The following is a 21,750-nucleotide window of genomic DNA, read 5'->3' on the forward strand; positions in this document are numbered from 1 at the left end:
GATCTTGGCATATGTCAGGGTGTAGCATATCTTTGAATCTTGGTATACTGATCACAGAGTGGTTCCCCTAAAGGCCTTGGTGGCTGAGGTTCTGGGATTTATGCATGAAAGATTGGATAAGGTTCTGAAGTTAAACCTCTCTTTAAAGTACAAGTAGTGGTATTAGCCTGTTGCTACAGCCTAGCTCAAAGAAGGGCTCTGGTCTCTCATCCGGATCCCCTCGGCAGTCAGTAATACTGTCTTGGGACTTAAATCTAGTGTTGTTGACCTTATTTCAAGCTCCTTTTGAGCCCTTACTCTGTGACACGATGAAGGATGTTACCTTGAAGATGGTGCTTTCTCTGACTGTCCCTCTGTCTCTCTCTGTCTGTCCCCCCTCCCCCCCCCCCTTGAAGGTGGTTTCCTTCTTTTATCTTAACCCAAAGTGTTTTGCTTGGGGTATTGGGAGAGATGACAGGATGGGGAGCAGAAGAAAAATAATCTCGATTTACAGGAGTATAAAGGGAGGTGGAGGAATTTCACCGATAGGATTGGATATTCATTTTGATTGGAGGTAATAAGAAAGGTGAAGCTGAGTCCAAATCCACTATCACCTGATGAATAAAGAAGGCTGTTGTATTTGTGTATGTATTCAAAGGACACACAGTGCCTGCGGCACTGAAAACACATTCTACTAGGGGTCAGGCAGCTTCTTGGATTGAAAACAGTCTTATTCCCCTGCAGGACATTTTGTATGGTGGTGAAAGTGCTGACTTCAGGGCTTTGGTAATTCCCAAGTGTCTGAACAGGTCTGAAGAGATGTTAAGGAAGGAGAAATTAGATCTTAACTACTAATTTTATTTCCTTTAGTCTCTCCAGAACCCTCCTTCTTCAGTATTGATGGCTACCAATGATTATCACTGTCATTTCACTAGAGTTCTTGAGCAAGTTGGCGATAGGACTTGGAGTAGTGGTGTTTCCTTAAAGAATGTTATTCCTGTCAAGATGATTGATTAATTGTCTGTTATAGGTTGGCTCTCATTCTTGAGTTTTCTGTTCACCTGCTTTGGTTATATAAATACTGACTACTTGGTGACTGCACAGCATACTTATAGATGCACTCTGAAATCAATAGTTCTCAGTCTATCTGTTGGTAGGAGTGAGTAAATCCAAGCATCTGGACTGATCTGGAGGGACTAAAGGAAAGAAAATTAGCAGGTAAGATCTAGTTTCTCCTTTGTGTAGTTTGACTTCTGCAGAACTTCTGTATACTAATATAGACTAGTTATGAATTGGATATATCCATTATCTTTTGTATATTCTTTAGAAACATTGACTTTTAAGCAGATCTGTTTTTGACTTTTTGAGAATTAATCTGTTTTTCCTTTTTTTTTTCTTAGCTGAAAGAAAAGATGAAAGAACAGTCATGGAATATTATGTTTATAGAATGTGGGCGTGGTGTTAGTATGTTTCGTACAAAGAGGACACGAGACTTGGTGGTTAGGGGAATTCCCGAGACATTAAAAGGAGAACTCTGGTTACTCTTCTCAGGTATAAAGTCAGAATAAAGTGTTTGTACTTTGTCTATCATTTGTTGCTTAAATGATACATTCTACTTTCGGGCATCTTTAATCTCAGCAAATAGTATACCTTGTCTAAGTAGATGCTTAAAGCAATACTGCTATATACATTTTTTTACTGCTTAGATTAGCTGTTAACTTAACTATTGCTTCCTCTTTTTGTCTTTTCTCCCTGGGATTTCTGTCTTTCTGCTATGCCGTATATTTTTTTCCTATTCTGTTCACTCATTAGTCACACCCCTTTTTAAAAAAAAATCTTTCCTTTGTGCACTCTTTAGCTATTTGAGCTCTCTGCATAGGTTGCATATATTTTACATTTGTCTCTATGGCATGAGGATCAGCATAGATCCCCAAGTTACTTAACCAGTTCATAATGGTGATCATTGTTCCCTCTAATTTTTCCCTGGGCATGTATGGGTGTGCACTTCCATGGTAACAATGAGCTTGACTCACCTAGTATCCTCATCCCTGCCTCTTACTCCTTATTCCCTCCAAGAACTAAGCAAAATACTCTTAATCCTGCCCACTAATTACTCATCCTAATATTCCTGCCAGTTGACTCTATAATGTAACATTTTATTTAAAAAAAATTCCTGAACTCTATTTCTTGCTCTTTTATTGTTTGTCTTCATCTTTTCTTTCCCTTTCTCCTGATCCTCCTCAATGTTTCAGGTTTTCTTTATTCATTTTTTTTTTTTGCTCACTTCCATTGTTTTCTTACCTCTTATTTTCTATTTTTCAGTATGTTTCCTTCCTCTCTTGCCAATTCTGTTCTTTCAGACTTTATTCTAGATATTTCACTCCTGCTGCCACTTGCCACTCTCCCCTCTCTCAACCCCTCCTCTCACATACCTCTTTCTCCAGTTCTCATGCATGTGAAAACCCAACTTATTTTCTCTCATCTTTCTTCTCTCATTTACATTCTCTTCACCACCACCTCTGTCTCCATTCCTTTCTCCCCTTTTCCATCCTTCCATCATATTTATACTTTCCATTATGTAGCTTCCAACTATTCCAGAACCTGTTGGACAGTTGTGTCCATCAACCAGCAGGTGGAGATACGCTGAGACATATCTCTTGGCATCCGATCCAGCTCTTCGGTATTTTCTGTCTCCAGCAGGTGGATGGACACACTTTTCAGCCTCTGGTTCTGAGTGCTTTGCTCCTAGTCCAGTTGGTCAACTGGTCTACAGTGGAGCTTTGCTGGTGGCTTGAGGCTGCAGAGTCTTATCTGGAGGTCTTCAGATCCCTATCTCTGGTGTCCCACAAATTTACTACTTCCCTTCCTTCATCTCTCCTCTGTTTCCTGTGGAGATCTTCTTTTCCAGGACAAGAATCTTAAAAAAAAAAAATCTGACTAAAGTTTGACTCGCAACTGTTTAGATGGCTGCAAGTTTTACTTGGTGTAGGGGAAGGATCCTGACTCATCACTTGGGACACATTGTGCTGTGCTTGTGACAGGGTGAATGGTGACTCCTGCTGGGTGGCAGTGCATGCAAGCTGGGAATCCTGTGGGCTTCCGATCAGATACCGCATTCAATTCAAGCTTCTCCTTCTTACCTACAAATGCACTCAGTCTGCTGCCCCTCACTATCTTTCTACCCTCATCTCCCCTTACGTTCCCGCCCGTAACCTCCGTTCACAGGATAAATCCCTCCTCTCAGTACCCTTCTCCACCACTGCCAACTCCAGGCTCCGCTCATTCTGCCTCACCTCACCCTATGCTTGGAACAACCTTCCTGAGCCCTTACGCCAAGCCCCCTCCCTGCCCGTCTTCAAGTCTTTGCTTAAAGCCCACCTCTTCAATGCTGCGTTCGGCACCTCTAACCCTTACCGTTCAGTGAATCCAGACTGCCCCAATTTGACTGTTCACTTGTCTATTAGATTGTAAGCTCTTTGAGCAGGGACTGTCTCTCTTTGTTAAATTGTACAGCGCTGCGTAACCCTAGTAGCGCTCTAGAAATGTTAAGTAGTAGATATGGAGGAAACAGTTTTCGGCAGTACATCTTCGGATTTGGCACTGCATCTGAATATGCCGGGGTCTTTGGGCTCTCCAGAAGAACTGGTGCTCAGTTTGATGCAGGAGAGCACAGGAATGGGCGCCTTTTTGTCGGGACCAACTAGCACTGAAGAGCAGCCTCGGTCAGATCACATGTGACATGCAGCTGCCATTTTACAGCCTCAGGGCCTGACAGAGCATTTAGCTGCATCATGATGTTTTCTCCAGAGTTTATATTGCTCATACACCAGGCCTATTTACTGAAGCAGGGATAGTCAGAGTTGCTGCAGGGTGCTTCAGTTTCTTGCCCCGCTGCCCCTCCAGCTCCTCTTGTTTAAACTTCCAGGAGTGGGCAGATGCTTCTCCCTCATTAGTTATGGCCATTTAGAGGAGCCATTATAGGATGCTATTTATGACATATTATGGGGTGTGGCCTGCAGTATCTCTTTGTCTGTCACAGCATGTCAACAACTCTGGTTGCAACATTGGGCAGCGGATGCAGCATCAAAGACACATCTACTTAAACTGCCCTTTCAAAGCAAGTGGCTGTTTGGAGAAGATCTCAGTAACATGGTGAAAGAACTGGGAGAAACTAAGCCACAGCGGTTGACAGGGGATAAGCCTAAAGCCTCTGGTCATCCATCTTCAGGGAGCTCTCGTTTTCAAGACAGCAAACGATATGCCTAGTCATCAGCAATATGGTCTGAAGTCCCATGTTCAGGCACACCAATCTTCCTTTCATGCAGACAGGAAGTCTCCATCAACTAGAGTTTCCAATGCCTCCAGAGCTTCGCAGTGTTCAGATGCTGGTCCCTTCTTCTCTTCTTCTGGTGGGAGAATGTCTTCAGGAGTTTTTTTTTTTTTAATTTGTATGAAGTCTTTATTGTTCATTGAAACAACACAAAGAATGCAAAATACAATCCATCAAGACACATTTTCCTATGACTAATACAATATTCCGCTTAATGCTTCATACAGTATAACTCATCGTAGTTTCAACTTTCCAATATCAACATCACTGAACTTCAAAATTTTTTCAACTTTTTAATAAAGCAAAGATTACCCTCCCTCCCACCCCCCTACCCCACCCCACCAAGAGAGCACCACTGAGCACTACCTTTTTTTTTTTTTTTTTATAAACACTCTCTTTACAGACATACTAGTTCGTCAGAGCGTCTATAGGAATGTACTTCCAAACAGAATGCCATTTCCCTATTTGTTGTGTATGCTCAGCCACCAGTCTCTCCATTTCACGCACATACCTCAACTTATTAAGCCACTTAGCTAGCGGGGGAACTCCCTCCCTCCTCCATTGTGAAGCTACAACCACCCTTGCTGTGCCAACCACGTGCTTAGCCAAAGTTTGTTGACAGGACAATAGGCCTGCGATCCTAGCAGAAAACAGGAACACCTCGGGGGCCCAGGGCACTGTACACCCTATCCAGGCCTGCAACCTATAGTGTACCGCCTTCCAAAAGGCACGAATTTTTACACAATTCCACCATATGTGCCCCATGGTGCCCTCTTGGCCGCATCTTCTCCAACACATGCCCGAGGCAGTCGGAAAGATCCGCCGCAGTCGGGCAGGCGTAAGGTATGAACGATATAATACTTTCACAGCATTCTCCTGCAGGGGTACATGGGTCGACACCTTCACAACTGCTTTTTCTATGCTCTCCCACCCAGGGTCTCCCAAGCTCACCCCCAGCTCTCGTTCCCAGCTTCTCCTATGTACCCCGTAACTGGGCGCCTGTTTGCTTATATTATGGTACAGGGAACCTATCAGTCCCCTAGAGGAAGCATGTCGCTCACATATCTCCTCCAGTTCTAATTTCTCACGCTGCATCACCTCCCTCACCGCCTTACTTTTAAGGAGAGATACCAATTGACAATAGGCAAAGTCACCTCCCTCCACCCCTGGGTATCTGTCCAGCAATGTGTCAAAAGGTACCAGGGAGTCAGCTTCAAATAATTGGCCCCAGGTTCTCACCCCTATCTCGTACCATTTAGTGAAAATCCCCGTTACCGTCCCAGGTAAAAATAAAGGATTAAAGGCTATTGGAGTATACCGGGTCAATATACATTGTCTCTTAGGGAACAGACTATCCCAGTAATGGAGTGTTACAGCTATGGAGGGACAAGCTCTTTCAGTCATACTTCTAAAAGACTTTGGCAACCACATTAGTGCACTCAATGGTTTGTCACCCACCGAATGTTGTTCTATATGCACCCATTGGCGATCCGGGTATTCTTGATACCATTCAAGTGCTGCTTTCCCCTGCGCTGCCCTATAATACCATGCGAGATTGGGTACCCCAAGTCCTCCCCTTTTCCTTTCCTTATATAGGAGCGATCTCGCTAGCCTAGGACGTTTTCCTGCCCAGACGAATCGCAACAGTTTATCTTGTAAATTAGCTAAGAATCGCCTGGGCATTATCAAAGGCAGCACCTGAAAAAGGTATAACAGTCGTGGCAAGACATTCATTTTAAGAATGGCTATTCTACCAAACCATGATGTTCCCAGATCTCCCCACCTCTCTAGATCTTCCATAATAATTTTACCCAGCCCCTTATAATTTGCATTAAAGAGCTCCGAAGGATCCCTAGTCAGATTCACCCCCAAATATTTTAAATGTTTGTGAGCCCACCGAAAGGGAGAGGAAATCTTTAAGGACTCCACCACGTCCTCCGGAATTGTCACGTTCAGGGCCTCAGATTTTGCCATGTTGACCCTAAATCCGGACACTGCAGAGTACTGCTGTATCATTTGTTCTAGGTGCGGGAAGGTGGTCAAGGGTCGAGTGACAAACAGCAGTACATCATCTGCGAATAAGGCCATTTTATGAGTTCTATCTGCTATCTTGGCTCCCGAGATATCAGGATCAGACCGCACACGGGCTGCAAAAGGCTCCATCACCATCGCAAATAATAAGGGAGACAAGGGGCAGCCCTGCCTAGTACCTCTATGTAGAGTGAATAATTCTGAATTTCCACCATTGACCCGGACACAGGCCTTGGGGAACTCGTAAAAGGCCCGAATCCAGCTACGAAACTGTATTCCAAACCCCATATTTTCCATCACCCTATACATGAAGGGCCAGTGAACCCGGTCAAAGGCTTTTTCCGCGTCAAGGCTTAAAAGACAACGGCTTCTGGTTGTTTTTTGCCAAGTTCATTATATCCACCGCCCTTCTAATATTGTCCATCGCCTTTCGATACTGTACAAAGCCCACTTGGTCTGGATGAATAAGTACTGGTAGAATAGGGGCCAGACGATTTGCCAGTACCTTAGCCAATATTTTGACATCTGCATTAAGCACAGATATAGGTCTGTAGGATCCACATTCAGAGTGATCTTTACCTGGTTTAGGCAGGACCGCTATCCATGCCTCCATCATTGACTGAGGTAATGACCCCCCTCTCCCCACCTGATTAAACAGATCTGCTAGGAGCGGAGCTATCTCAGGGGCAAACTTCCTATAGAACTCATTGGGCAATCCGTCGAGCCCGGGCGATTTATGTGAGGGGAGACTACTAATTGCCTCCTGGATTTCCCCAGGGGTGATTGGCTCATCTAACATTGTCTGCTGCTGGTGACTCAGAGAGGTAAGCTCACTATCCTGTAAGTAATGATCTATCAGGTCCATCGAAGAGCTGAGCTCCTGGGCATACAGATCTTTATAAAATTCCCCAAATCTGTTTCGTATTTGTTCGGACGTACTTAAGGTACCTCCTCCAACATCTCGTATCTTTATGATGTTCCGCTCAACTTTTTGCCTGCGCAGCTTTATGGCGAGAAGGCACCCTATTTTGTTAGCGTATGCATAGGAGCTCAACCTATTCTTTGCCTGTAGCATGCTTAGGTGCTCCGAATATATGGAGTCAAGGCGCATTCTCTGGGAACTAAGTTCTCTCAGAACCCTAGCTGAACCATTGGCCTTATGCTGTTCCTCTAGCAAGCGAATGCTTTCCAGACAATTCGCGATCTGCGCCCTACGGGCTTTCGATTGTCTACTGGCCAGTTGTAAAAAATATCCCCGGGTCACCGCCTTCATAGCATCCCATATTGTGCTAAGCGAGGGCCCTGAGCCTAGATTAAATTCAAGGTACTCTTTCAACATTTGTTTATAGCCATCCACCACTGCCCCCTCCCGCAGAAGACCAACATTCAGTGTCCATCTTTTATTTTTTTTTTCGGCCCTAATATTTGGTAGAGTCACCCATATTGGAGCATGATCCGACAGAGTCACATTACCTATCCCTGCTTCAGGACCGTGCTCCACCAGGGTTGCATCCACAAATATGTAGTCAATGCGTGAATAAGAATTATGTACTGCAGAGTAAAATGTATAGTCTCGTACCCTCTGGTGTTTCACCCTCCACAGGTCCACTGTGCCCAGCGAAAGCGCCAAAGACCTCAAGGCCAAAGAGTCCCTCTGACCCTCGCCTCTGGGGAGCCCTGAACTATCTAGGCCTGGGTTCATCACTGTATTAAAGTCCCCTCCTATTACAAGTGAGCCCTGCGCAAAAGTGGCCAAGGAGTTTCTAACTTTCTCCAGGAACCCAGCCTGTCCTGTGTTAGGCGCATATATAGAGGCCAGGGTTAGATCCACATTGTCAATCGTGATATGCATAAAAATATAGCGTCCACCCATGTCCCGCTTTACCTTAAGAACCTGCACCCCAACCGCAGCATGAATCAAGATCGCAACTCCTCCTTTCTTTGACCCAGCTGCTGATGCAAAATACACCACTGGGTACTTTGGGTGAGAAAGAAGCCTTTCATGCCTACCCACCAAGTGCGTCTCCTGCAGGAGAACCACATGTGGTCTATGCTGCTTTATTTCCTTATGAAACTTTTGCCTCTTCTGGGGCATGTTCAGGCCCTTTACATTATACGAGAGAATTTTTAAGTCTGTATTCATCTCCATAGAGTGTAATAAAGCTGTTCTATCGCACCCCTTCGTGGTATCTCTATACAGTGCCATAGTGCAAAGTGTGCGCCCTTCATACCCAGCAGTGCCCCGCTCTCTCCCCTATTTCCCCACATCCCACTATCCCCCCTCCCTCCCGCCCAACCCCTCCCGCCCCCTCCATTCACACCAATTGAAAGACCAATGTCCTCCAAGTGGGTCTTTAGGAAGTTATCCACCCACCACACAGTGCCCAAACCCACATCTATCCCTCCCCATCCATATCAGCTTACACACGATCCCACATACACCTATCCCTTACATGCTTCATTACTATTCCCTCCCTTCAGTTTACCGTTTCAACACTCTTCAAAGCCCTATAGTATAGGGCCGTTGTCAACCCTAACATCAGTGTTCAAAGTCAAATGGCAAATGCAGCTATGCCTACCCATCAAGGTAATCTCCTGGGAGCATAGCCCCAGTGTCCCGATCCAGCCTGATTCAGCACTTCTGGTTGTTGTGTTTTGCGGGTCCCGTGTTCTCTGCCATCGCTGAAGCCTCGTCTTAGTAGCTGGCGCCACCACTCCAGGTGCAGTCTTTGCGGACACCATTTCAACAGCGTGCAAGGCTTCCCAGGCCTCTTGAAGAGTTTGCACCCGATATTTGGTGCCCTTCAGGGTGAAGTTTAATGAGAAGGGGAAGCCCCATCTATATTGTATCTGCTGTTTGCTCAAGACTTCCAGCGCCGGTCTCATCTGCCGCCTCATCTGGAGCGTATATAGCGAGAGGTCCTGATAGACCTGAACCGGGGCTCCACCGTACTCCAGGCTCTTTGTCTTCCTAGCTGAAACTAGAACTCTCTCCTTGATCTCATATTTGTGAAATCTCACAATGATGTCCCGTGTCTGCTGCTCCTTTCGCGCTCCAAGAGCTCTGTGCGCTCTATCCAGCTCACATCTCAGTTCATCTGCCTCAGGGCCCAACAAGGTAGAACATAATGTGTGCACTATCTCTGCCACGTTCTCCGTGTCTCCGCCCTCAGGAACTCCTCGGAAACGGAGATTATTTCTCCGTCCCCTGTTTTCAAGGTCATCTAATTTGTATTGCAGGAGCTCATGTTTTTGTTCCATCGTCTGCAACAGGTTAGTATGCTTATCTAGCAGTTCGGCGTGCTCATCTATTTTTAATTCTGCCTCCTCCACTCTGCCGCCCAGTTCTCTGAGATCCGCACTGAGCGTATCCATCCGCTCTAAAATTTCGTCTTTTGACTGCTTAATCTCCGACTGGATCGTAGCAGATAACTTACGGAGCTCAACGGACAATCCTTTCTTGGAAGGAGGGGCTCGCGCCTCAGACATAGATAGCGCTGAATCCGAGTCCGACGGAGACCCGCGCTCCGGGGACTCACGGTGTCTGGAGGCCTTACTCGCCATGCTTTTCTCCGTTTTTTCCGTCTCTTTTTTCCGGGTCGAGGCCGCTTTACTCATGGCGTCTGTGTGTCAGGAGGTAAATTCTTACAATTTTGCGATGTTTATCGCGTTTGGATCGGAGTGTTTCCAAATTTTGCAGCGTTGGGAAAGGGAGCTATGAATTCAGGCTGCCATGCTGTCGGCTGACGTCACTTCCCTTTCATGTCTTCAGGAGTTTTAGTAGGAGTGAGACAAAATCATGTCAGACCAGTGAGTTCTGAATATTCTTACAGAAGATTACAAGTTGGAGTTCTCTTGCCTAGTCACTCTCCTCTTGCAGTCTCCTTGTCAAAAGGGAACCAAGGTGGTCAAGGTTCAGGCCACCATAGATTCCTTGCTGGCGCTCCGGGCCATTGTTCCAGCTCCCCAGGCTGAGCCAAGGACAAGACAGATACTCTATCTACTTCATTGTCCCAAAGAAGGAAGGCATCTTTCGTCCTGTCTTAGATCTTAAAGGTCTAAACCGCTGCCTCCGAGCGTCCCATTTTCACATGGAGACACTAAGAGTAGTCATAGCAGCAGTTCAAGCAGGGAATTTCTCACTGCCCTCGATCTCAAGGGGGCATACTTGCATATACCGATATGGCCGTCGCACCAGAGGTTTCTGTGTTTTGCGATGCTAGGCTGTTACTTCCAGATCATGGCTTTGCCCTTCAGTCTTGATACAGCTTCAAGAATGTTCACCAAGGTTATGATGGTGGTGACGTTCTTCCTCCAGCGTTAGGAAATCAGAGTTCACCTGTATCTCGATGACTGGCTCATTCGTGTGTCATCGTATTCAGACAGTGTGGCGGTGACAGACAAAATTGGTCATCTTCTGCAGTCATTGGGTTGGGTGATCAGTTTCAAGAAGAGAAGACTAACTCCTTCACAGACGTTGAAGTATCTGGGCATTCTATTCAAGATAGCATGGGAGAGGATCTTTCTCATGGAGTGCAGGATGTCAAAGCTGTTTCAACAGATTCATCATCTCATTCAAGGCAGGACCAGGGTCTGTGATTACGTCAAGGTTCTGGGGTCACTAATGGTAGCGATGGAAGTGGTGTCAGACCAATAAGGGCTTATATGTGTGTCAGACCAATAAGGGCTTATATGCGACCGTTACAGGAATCTCTTCTCTGTTGCTGGTCTCTGTTGTCACAAAAATACAACCTTCATCTTCCTAGGATGCTGGTGGCTAGATGGAGTATTCAGTGGTGGTTGTGGCCCAAGAATTTGACCATCGGAGCTTCTTTTCCAATAGCACAATGGGAAGTGGTGAAAACAGATGCCAGCAAGTTGGATTGGGGATCTCATTACAAGTTCCATCTGTCACAGGGCATCTGGTCAGAACAGGCATCTCAGTGGTCGATAAATCACTTGGGGCTCAGGGCAGTGCGGAATGTTATATGCAACTTTGCTTCCTTTCTGGCAGGGGCACCAGTCCAAGTTTTCTCTGACAATGCGATAGTGGTGGCTTATATCAACAAGCAAAGCAGGACACGCAGTTGTCCGATGGCAGTGGAGGCGGCCTCCCTCATGAGTTGAGCAGAGAAAAATCTTCTTTGCTTGTCGGCAGCTCACATTGTGGAGTCAATGAATGTGGAGACAGACTTTCTCAGCAGACACTCGGAGAGAATGGGCACTGTCTAGCCAGGGGTTTCAGCTGATAGCGGACTGATGGGGTTCTCCGCTTCTAGACTTGATGGTGATGAAAAGGAATGCCAAAGTACCCAAGTTCTTTGGGATCTATGCCGTACTTCAGCCCTGGCTGGAGACACATCTGCTATATGTCTTCCCATGGTAGGCCGCATGTTGAAAAGGATCTCATTGCACCGGGGTGGAATAATTCTCATGGCCCCAGATTGGCTGAGGAGACCATGGTACACGGACCTGATTTGACTGCTAGATGTGGGTCCTCTCTGTCTTCCACTGGTACATGGTCTACTGAAGCAAGGTCCAGTGCTTGGAAACACTAAGGGTGTGGAGGACGTTTGAGGGCTGATGTTCTGAGCGCAGGCTATCTGCTATCTCTGCTCAGGTCACGCACGTCCTACTGTTTCTTAATTTAGTCCTTCATTCCCAGGGATCAGACTAGGAGGGGAGAGAGAAATGTCAGAGCTGCTCTCTGACACAGAGTAGGCCCTAAAGCCTCATTTAGGCTAATGCTGACACTTACTAGGGACCCAAGTCACCCTGGTCACAAATGTTTGCTATCTTGGGGTCATCTGGGATTATGTGCTTTCTTTTCAGCCACAAATTTCACAATTATCTAAGACCTATTTTTTCCCTGTTTTTCATCATTTTTTTCAACCACAATCCATTTCACAAACTGATTTTCTTTTCATATCACAACTGGATTGCTGCAATATTGTTTATGCTGGCCTGGCCTGCCCCGATATTATAAAAAAAAAAAAAACTTGAATCCCACATTTGGTTCCCCGCCCCCTCTGCACAGAATCTTTCCTCAAGATTTCCAAAGCCAATCTAAAAGCTTGGCTGTTTAGGCAGACATTTGAAGTGTCAGGTTAAATGGAACTCGCCACTAGAGGTCCTCTACTTTTCCTTTACCCTAGCTGTTTCTCCTCTGCTTCCTTTTCTTTATTTCCATTGTGATAGGAAACTATCATGAAATGGCACTCTTTTCTTGTTTTCTATTTTATTAGTCTGTAAACCTGCCATGGCAGCTTGAACGGTCTAGCAAGTTTGAATAAACCATAACCAAACCATAACTTAGGCTGTGTTAGCCAGCTCCTCAAACCTGGAAATTCAATGCCAGTGCTTGGACATGGCCCAGCATTGAATTTCTGGGTTTAGTACTGGTGGCAGTAAACAAAACATTGATTACTGCCAGCTGAGTATCAGGCCCATTATTTAAGGCAGATCAATAATACTAGAAAAAGAATTTTTGCTTCATTATATTGGGTAAGTCTCTATTCATAGTCAATATAAAAATCAACAATTAATAAAATGGCCTTTGATGGGAACAGCTACATTTTCTCTGATTCACAGACTTTCAAGTAATTGCTTTCTAGCCACTTAAACTAAGGGCAAGAGTTCCATGTTGCAAAGGCTGTCTGTCAAGTACATTGTGAGCCTTTAAAGGAACAGTGAGTAGTGCCTATTGGGATGATCAAAGCTTTCTTTGCAGGTGATAGAGGAGCAACAAGTCTAAGTAGTGTGGGTTTTATTTAGTACATAGTACCCAAGAAAATTGAAACTAGAGACACCATGTTAGGGTTTGTTTCTCAGTCGGCAGCCAATGTGGTCAGAAGGTCTCATACCTGTTAATAGCATTGCAGCTATACTTTGTATAAGTTGTAGGCATTGCAGTTGTCCTTTTTTGTTTGTTTGGTTTTTAGCCCTGCATACTAGCTGTTGGTATAGTCCAGGCAAGTTATAATAAGTGCATGCATCTTAGTAGCTATCTCATTCTCTTCAAATAAAGCTTAAACCTACTATAATAGGTGCAAAATAGAAAAACAAAATCAAATGATGGAAAAGATCTGGTTATCAAAAGTCAATTTGTCATCCATTTGGAACAACAAACCACACCATGAGTTGAACCAGTAGAGGAGTAGTGTCAAATGGGCTGGACACCCAAAGCTCTACCCTTCCTATTAAACCACCAGCATTCTGACTTTGCAGGATTGACTAAGCTTATGCACTCTGAACCACCTAGTTAAAGCTTTCAAACAAGAATAGCATCGTTTAAACTCCCCAATGAATCCTTCCCAGAACCTATAAGAATTTGAATGGCATCAGAGTTCACATTTTTTTTTCAACCTCAGCAGCGGGCTTAAAAACATACTAAACAGTAATGATAAAAGTACTGACCCTTGAGGTAGCCCGCAGGGCAAAGATGCTGGGGTTGCCTTCTGTCAGTTCTAGCTCACCCTGTGGTGACAGGCAGTTAGGTACCTCCAAAATGCTACAGCTGTTCTGGTATTGCTACTCCCTTTTTGTGCACTCCAGGTGCCAAGCTCCTGAAAAGAGATAGCTTGGAATGAATGAGAATCAGTTACAACATTCTGCATCTTTAGAATTTGTTTTGCTCTTATTATTACCATGGACATTTCAGCATAATTTCTGTAAGCAATGTGACTGCTAGCACATGTTGCATTGATACTCCTTTTATAGTCTTACACCAAAACTCCATTTTTGAACCAGAATATTACTTTCCAGTTTCAGGTCCATGGTCCTTAGATGGCCAGTGTGACGCTTACAAAGAACATATCATGAAAGTGGTGTTCTGATGGTCTCTTTGTTCTAGCATCCAGCCAGGTTACTGCACACCAAACTTTGTAGTATTATAAGACCATTTATCTAGTGCATCTGATTAAAGCTCCAGGTCTCTGCTAACCTTTGATGCCATCTGCCAGATATACATGTCATTGCAGACTGAGGAATGAGTCCCATATCTCTAGATCCCTACACAGTGTTTTGGTCACCTGGGTGTAACAGTGATTGCCACAGACTTGTAGTTACTTTGAACCACCTGTACAGTACCGTACCAGTTAACCACTTCACCTCGGCTAGTCCTTTCTCTGGTATGGCTGCTCCATCTCCTCTCCCTATCCAGCATTCTTGGGTCTGTGTGACTCACTGGCTCAATCACCATCAATTTCTCCCACCAACCCTGTTTGCTGTGTTCTTTTCATCTAGTACCCAAAATGTTGAGCATGCTATATACCTCCATTCACAGAGGGACTTCCTTGGCTGTATAATCCATGTTGCCTCCTTTTGGCTGTTTCTTAGCTCTCCTTTTTTTGGCTGCCATTCTACACACCACCTTTCTAGGAGCATGTGCGTTGGTCAGATTATCATGTGGGCTGCTAAAAACTGTTGAGTGAATAGCCTTGGGATGCTGCTATTGTAAAGTTATTCATTATTTAATGCTTCTGGGGAAGATGCAAGAGAGGTGAGCCCACCTGGCTGCATCTTCCTGTAGACCTCCAAAAAGAGTATAGCCACTGTCTGAAACTCCCATAACTTTGCCACCCCTGGCAGGAGTTTGCCTACTGAAGGAGAAAACCCTTAAGGCAAAGGGTGGGGTATTGAGCCATGCTGTTGGTGGCTCCTGTGCACCCTGGCCCAGTCCCTACTTTTTCCCTTTTGCTGATTTTTAATGATATGTTTAACAAATCAAATTTGAACATTTTTACAGGTGCTGTTAATGATATGGCTGCCAACCCTGGCTATTATTCAGAACTGGTGGAGAAGTCCTTGGGTACTTGTACCTTGGCTACTGATGAAATTGAGCGCGATTTGCGCCGTTCATTGCCTGAACATCCAGCCTTTCAGAGTGATACTGGAATTTCTGCGCTAAGGAGAGTTCTTACAGCATATGCATATAGGAATCCCCAAATTGGATATTGTCAGGTAGAATATATTCTGGTTCATTTTGCTGTTCATTCAAATGTTAATATGTCTAATGTTCTTTTATGTATCTTGATCTTTTTTGCTATCTGAACTGAGGCTTCTTTCTTACAGATTGAAAATATCAATACCAGGCAAGAATTAAAATATTTACTGTATTGAGCCAGCTCACTGGCAGTACTGCGCACTGCCCTGCAGGGGGACCCTGGTCCAGTTCTTGGCTCAAATCTTATGTTCTCTGAGAGAGTTGCATGGGGACAAAAATTTCACCCATCCCCAATAGAATCTAACTCATACCTACCCGTACCCTCTAAGATCCATTCCATCCCCACAATAATCTCCTCCATCCCCACCCATATCTGCAGGAGTCAATACTATTATTTACTTGCTTGCAGCCCTCAGTTTTCTCCCAACCTCAACAGCCTCCCCTGATTTTTTTGGTTGGTATTCACTGTTCAACCAATGAGTGTTCCAAGCCTTAGTCTAGTGTTCCAACTGCCTTTGTGGGCATTCCAAGCCTCAGTCTCTCCGTACGTTCCAAGCCTCATTTCTGGAGTCACCAGAGATTTTGACTAAAGTCCCACAGGAATCGCGAGGCAACTTCTTCCATACTTGTGGAAATCCCACAGTATCCATTCCCATGCAGCTCTCTACTCTCTGGGTTAGCCAGGGCTGGGGATACTGCAGAGGCAGAATTCACAGCCCCTTAGCTATTAGTTATCATAGTTATTGTGGCTGGATTTGTGGTTGTGAAGGAACCCTGGTTCATGGTGGTCCTTTGTCAAGGACTGTTGCTACAATGATTAGTCTCAAGTAAGTTAGAAAGGGAGGAGCTATAAAATAGAAAAGAATAGAAAAAAAATTTAGTATCCCACTTTGAACTTGTGCTTGCATGGGATAATGTGGCTTACATTCAGTTGAAATAACATGATTAGAAAAAAATCCCCATGGTACATACACATGAAAAATCACTAGATTCGGAACTGGGAGTTTGAGCTGGACACCCAAAGGAGCCTCACATTTTTATATACAGCTGTGAATAGATAAGAAAAAGTTTTTCCTTAGCCACTGACAGCAAGAGAGTTTCCTGAACTGGTGTACTTTACACCAGACTCATGCCTTCCTGCTCTCTCAAGTCCACCACTCATTTTCCCAGCCCCTGACCTAATCCTGAGTCCCCAGGTACATAATACTTGAATTATATTACAGTGATTTTGGCGGTGGTTTCCAACCTTTGTCATACAGGTGGGGCTGAGGCTGGGAGTCAGAGGGGTGGGGCTCAGGCCAGGAGGGGGTTAAATGCCCTAAGGTAGAGTGGATCAGAGAGGCTTTAAGTGGAGGTCTCCAGGAGCAAAACCCGAGCACAGAGGTCTCTTGGAGGAGAACTAAGGGTGAAGGAATTTTCCCAAGGTGTTAGCTGGGCTGTAGTACTTAGACCCAGGGAAACAAGGAGTGGCCATATTTTCAAGGTTTGCTCCTGGAAGTAGAGTAACCACCTAGGGGTTACAAGAGAAGGCATAGAAGACTGCAAAAGTAAAGAGTGCATTTATTATTAGTGAAGTCTCAGATGTGACTGTCATGCCATACCCAGAGTTACACATGAGTGACTTGAACTCTACTGTAGAAGCTTGACGAGAGAGGATTGCTGAAAAGAGGAGAAACTATTGTTAATGTGACTGTTGCTATGTTAAGCTCTGAGTCTGTGATAGAAACAGACTATTTTGTTTGTCTGCTCAGCAATAAAGTTTATTCTTCATTTACACTGCACTCTGACTGTGTCTGTGGAGCTCCCAGGCTGTCCGCCAGCCATGCTGCCACAATCCCCTTAAATTGATTTGGTCAGCCTTCTTGGTACCCTTTCTAATTATACTATCTTTTTGAGATTTAGCAACCAGAATTGCACATAATACTCATGTATGGTCTCACTACAGAGTGATATAGAGGCATTATGATATTCTTTATTTATTCTCTATTCCTTTCCTAATTCCTTACATTCTGTTTGCTTTTTTGGTTGCCTCTGCACACTGAGTAGAAGATGTCAATGTATTGTCCATGATGACACCTAGATCTTTGTCATGGGTGGTGACTCCTAATGTGAACTTAGCATTGTGCAGCCATAATTTGAGTTATTCTTCCCGGTGTGCATCCCTTTGCATTTATCTACATTAAATTTCATCTGCAAGTTGAATGCTTAGTCTTCCAGCCTCCCAAGGTCCTGCTGCAATTGCTCAGTCAGCATGCTATTTAATAACTTTGAATAATTTTATGTCATCTGCAAATTTGATCACTTCTCTTGTCATTCCCATTTCCAGATCATTTATAACTGTTGAAAAGCACCAGTCCCAGTACAGAACCCTGTGGCACTCCACCATTCACTCTTCTCCATTGAGAAAATTGTCCATTTAACCCTACTATATGTCTTCAATGCTTTAACCAGTTCCCAATCCACAACAAGAAGCTGCCTACTATCCCATGGCTTTTAATTTCCCTAGGAGTCTCTTGTGAGAAACTTTATGAAAAGGTTTCTGAAACTCCAGATACTCTATCAACCAGCTCACCTTTATCCACATGTTTGTTCAACTTAATTTACTATCTGGCCAAGGAAATTTGCTGCTCTTTTGTTTGTTGATTTGGAACATTACATCTTTCAGATTCACTGAGATTTGTTTGTTCCTGTGTATCACTTTTAAACATCATTTCTAGCATAAGGTTAGCCCTCTTACATTCTCCTTAGTAAGAAGGACCTAATCTAGTGTGAGATTTACCAGTATTTGCCACACAAATCCCAACTGAAGGTTCTAGGCAGCTTATATCACAAGAAGCCCATTCATTAAATATAGGGAATTACCTAAAAAAATAACTAAAAAAATCCCAAGACATATGAGTAAGTATAAAAATACATAGATCAACGAAACTAAAAAAGTTTAAAACTTATCAAATAGAAAAGTTTTAGATTTCCTTTGAAATGGTATATAATTTGGTTCTACTCTGATATACAAAGGCAGCTCATTCCATATGGAAATTGCCCAAAAAGAAAACATAGAATCAAGTTGTCGTTTAAAGCATGAACTTCAAATAGTTGGATACATTAACAAGAATGTATCATGTACCTGAGATGTAGAAGTAGAAAAAAAAGTTGAATCAGCAGATCAGATTAATTTGCATATAATATATGAAAAACAGTACAAGCAAATTAAAAAACAAATACGAGCTTGTAAAAGTTAGAGTTTAATCCCAAATACAAGTTATAATGGTCCAAATGGGATAATACCAGCATTTGGACTAAAAGGCTACCACACCTCTCTGACTAAAAGGGCAAAATGATGTTTATGAAAATATGATCTCGCCAAACATAGCTGTCTTAATTGATAAATGGTCTTTTCTATAAATGGTTTTTTTCTATAAATTAGTAATCCGAGGCTCAAAAATAGAGAGTCTCCCAGTACCTTAGAATTTTTACATTTATACCCCGCGCTTTCCCGCTCATCGCAGGCTCAATGCGGCTTACATAGTAGCAAGAGAATACAATCTGTAGTATCAAAATCAGTAAAGGAGGTATATGGTAGGACAAATGATCAAGGGGTAAATGGGATAAAAGAGGTATGAGAGAGAGGATAGAAATAGGTATGGAAGTGGAGCAATAAAGAAGAGGTAGGGGAAGAGCATGGAGGATAAGAAGGTTGGTAGGAGTTAATTCCTGAGTCGTTGTTAATGATTAGATGAACCGGTAAATGGATGGGTTGCTTATGGTAGGTCAAGTCATTCGGGTAAATCTGTTTGAATAAATGGGTTTTCAATTTTCATTAACCTGCAAAGATTTGCCTGTGGATAACAGTCATAGAAGTTGCTGAAATAGGTGGTTCCAAAGCCAAAAAACGTTAGTTTTACTGGCATTTAGTTTGAGCAAGTTGTTCCCAACATTGAATGTTATTCATACGAGAAGTTCAGCTGTATCATCCAATGTGGCACAAACCGGAATCAACATTAATATATCATCAGCATAAGAAAATAATCATTCACCATCAGTCAATAGAGTTTGTCCCAAGGAACTTATAAAGAAATTGAATAACATAGGTGATAAGGGAGAGCTCCAACTTTGGGAAAATTTGCTATTTTCCCAGACACAATAGTTTTGATTAAGTAAAAATCTTTGAACCAATTCCAAACAGGACCAACTATCCCAATCACACTCATGATCTACTGAGTCAAGGCAGCCACAATATCATACTGAAGTAGTATAATCTGTTTTCCCTGACTTAAGTATTTTTTAACTTCTGTAATCAATGATAATAACAGGGCTTCAGTACTAGGTAGAGCCCTGAAGCCAAATTGTGAATAATGTAGGCATGAACATTTCTCTATATTCTTAAAGGTTATCAATAGAAATCAAACAAAATAAAACATGGAAAAGAAAATAAGATGATACCTTTTTTTATTGGACATAACTTAATACATTTCTTGATTAGCTTTCGAAGGTTGCCCTTCATCAGATCAGAAATAAGCAAATGTGGTAGCAGATAGTATATATAAGAGAAACATCAAAGCATTACTTTGACAGTCTGACAGAGTGGGAGGGTGGGGGTATGCATGGGGACATCAAAGCATTTCATTGATATTCTAACAGAATGGGTGTTGGTAGGTGAGAGGAGGGTAATAAACAGAGAAATACAGCTTTATGTTTTACTAGTAAAAGAGGCCCTTTTCTGAGCAAATGAAACGGGCGCTAGCAAGGTTTTCGTCGGCAACACCCCCCCCCCCCCCCCCCCGCCAACCCCTTCGTTGTTGTGGCATTGCTCCGCCCTCAACATCATGACGTTTGACGCGAGGGCGGGGCCCGTAGCGATTTCCCACCCCCCGCCTCCCTCCCTCCCTCCCTGCCAACCCCTTGGTTTTTCTGCCATTGCTCCGCCCTCGAGGGTGGGGCCCGTAGCGATTTCCCACCTCCCTGCCTCCCTCCCTGCCAACCCCTTCACTGTTCTGCCATTGCTCCGCCCTCGAGGGCGGGGCCCGGAGCGATTTTGGTGGCTTCACCACCACGAACCTTCGAACCTTTTTGAAGGAAGGTCAGGGCTTGGCTTCACTGACGTCACTGTCTTCAGAACGTTGAGGGTGAGTTTTATATATATAGATAATGGGTTAGAAAACCCAGATCCTTATTAAGTCCTGTTTGTTGGGTGTCAAAATATTCAATCATTCTTATTTCAAAGGTCTTACGTTCCTGTATTGTTTTAAAATTACCTTTCAGTATTTTTACTGTGAAATCACTGGTGCAGTGTTCTGGTCTTGTGACGTGTTGGCCCACAGGGGTGGGGGCTTGACTGGCACCGGCTATTTTCATGTGATGTCTGTGCAGATTGAATCTTGTCTTAAGCATCTGGCCTATTTCTCCAATATAGCATCCTTCGTTACATTTTTTACACTGAATGATATATACCACATTGGAAGATGAGCATGTATATACCACATTTGCTTATTTCCGATCTGACGAAGAAGGGCAACCTTCAAAAGCTTATCAAGAAATGTATTAAGTTATGTCCAATAAAAAAGGTATCATCTTATTTTCTTTTCCATGTTTTATTTTGTTTGATTTCTATTGATAACCTTTAAGAGTGGACTAACACGGCTACCACACCTCTATATTCTTAGAAACACTAGTAAAAAAGGCCCGTTTTTGTGAGCAATGAAAAGGGCGCTAGCAAGGTTTTCCTGCGGCAGTGTCGTGAGGTGTGGAGGGCAGCTTCAGGAAGGCGCAGGACGGCAGCGTCGGGAGGGTGCAGGTGGGTAGTTTTTTTGTGGAGGGCGGCAGCTTCGGGGTCCCGGCGGATCAGGTTTTCAGACGGCATTCCTCCCCCTGCGTAGCGGTGTTTGTCGGTGTGTGTCGGGGGGGGTGGAGGCCCTGCGTAGGTCGCTGTTTCTGGCTGTGCGTCGGGGGGGGGAGTGTCTGAGGGCGGTGGAACTGCCGATTGGCTGAGTGTCATAGCCCCGCCCTTCACGTCATCACGTTGTGCCGCGAGGGCGGGGCAGACACTCATGGGATCTTGCAACTACAAATTTACATTTAGAATGTTGGGATTGTGAATTATGTGTGGATGGGGTGTGGCTGAGGGCGGGTCCATGAGTGAGAGTGAGTGGTGATGACAGCCTAGAAGACTACAGGGCTTCAGTGTTTCCCTGCCACACAGTGAGGTTCAGAACGTTGGAGGTGAGAATTATTTATATAGATTTGTAAGCATGCTATTATCTTACAACTTGGTAAGTATTGGGATGCCTGCATTTAGTTGTCATAAATTCACAGGGCGATGCTTTTTCATTTACATCACAATATGTTGCGGGAAAGTATCATGTAATATCGTCTTTTGTTTAAATACAATCATTGATGGCAGCTTCTTGCTACTAACACAGTAGGCTAATACTACATTGAAATAGGACATCTGATGTCCTGTGCTTTTAAT

The 21,750-nt window shown here is 44.0% G+C and overlaps 1 protein-coding gene across 1 annotated transcript in view; it reads left to right on the forward strand.

Annotated features, from left to right (window-relative positions):
- Nucleotides 1-21,750, forward strand: part of TBC1D8B (TBC1 domain family member 8B) — a 151,285-nt gene that overhangs the window by 81,951 nt on the left and 47,584 nt on the right. Inside the window, exons 9-10 of the mRNA XM_030209579.1 lie at nt 1,380-1,530; nt 15,087-15,301. Of these exons, the coding sequence (XP_030065439.1) occupies nt 1,380-1,530; nt 15,087-15,301 (366 nt within the window). The remainder of the gene's footprint in view (nt 1-1,379; nt 1,531-15,086; nt 15,302-21,750) is intronic.

The sequence above is a fragment of the Microcaecilia unicolor genome, chromosome 7 (genome assembly GCF_901765095.1).
Source record: "Microcaecilia unicolor chromosome 7, aMicUni1.1, whole genome shotgun sequence".
In the NCBI taxonomy this organism is placed as follows: Eukaryota; Metazoa; Chordata; class Amphibia; order Gymnophiona; family Siphonopidae; genus Microcaecilia; species Microcaecilia unicolor.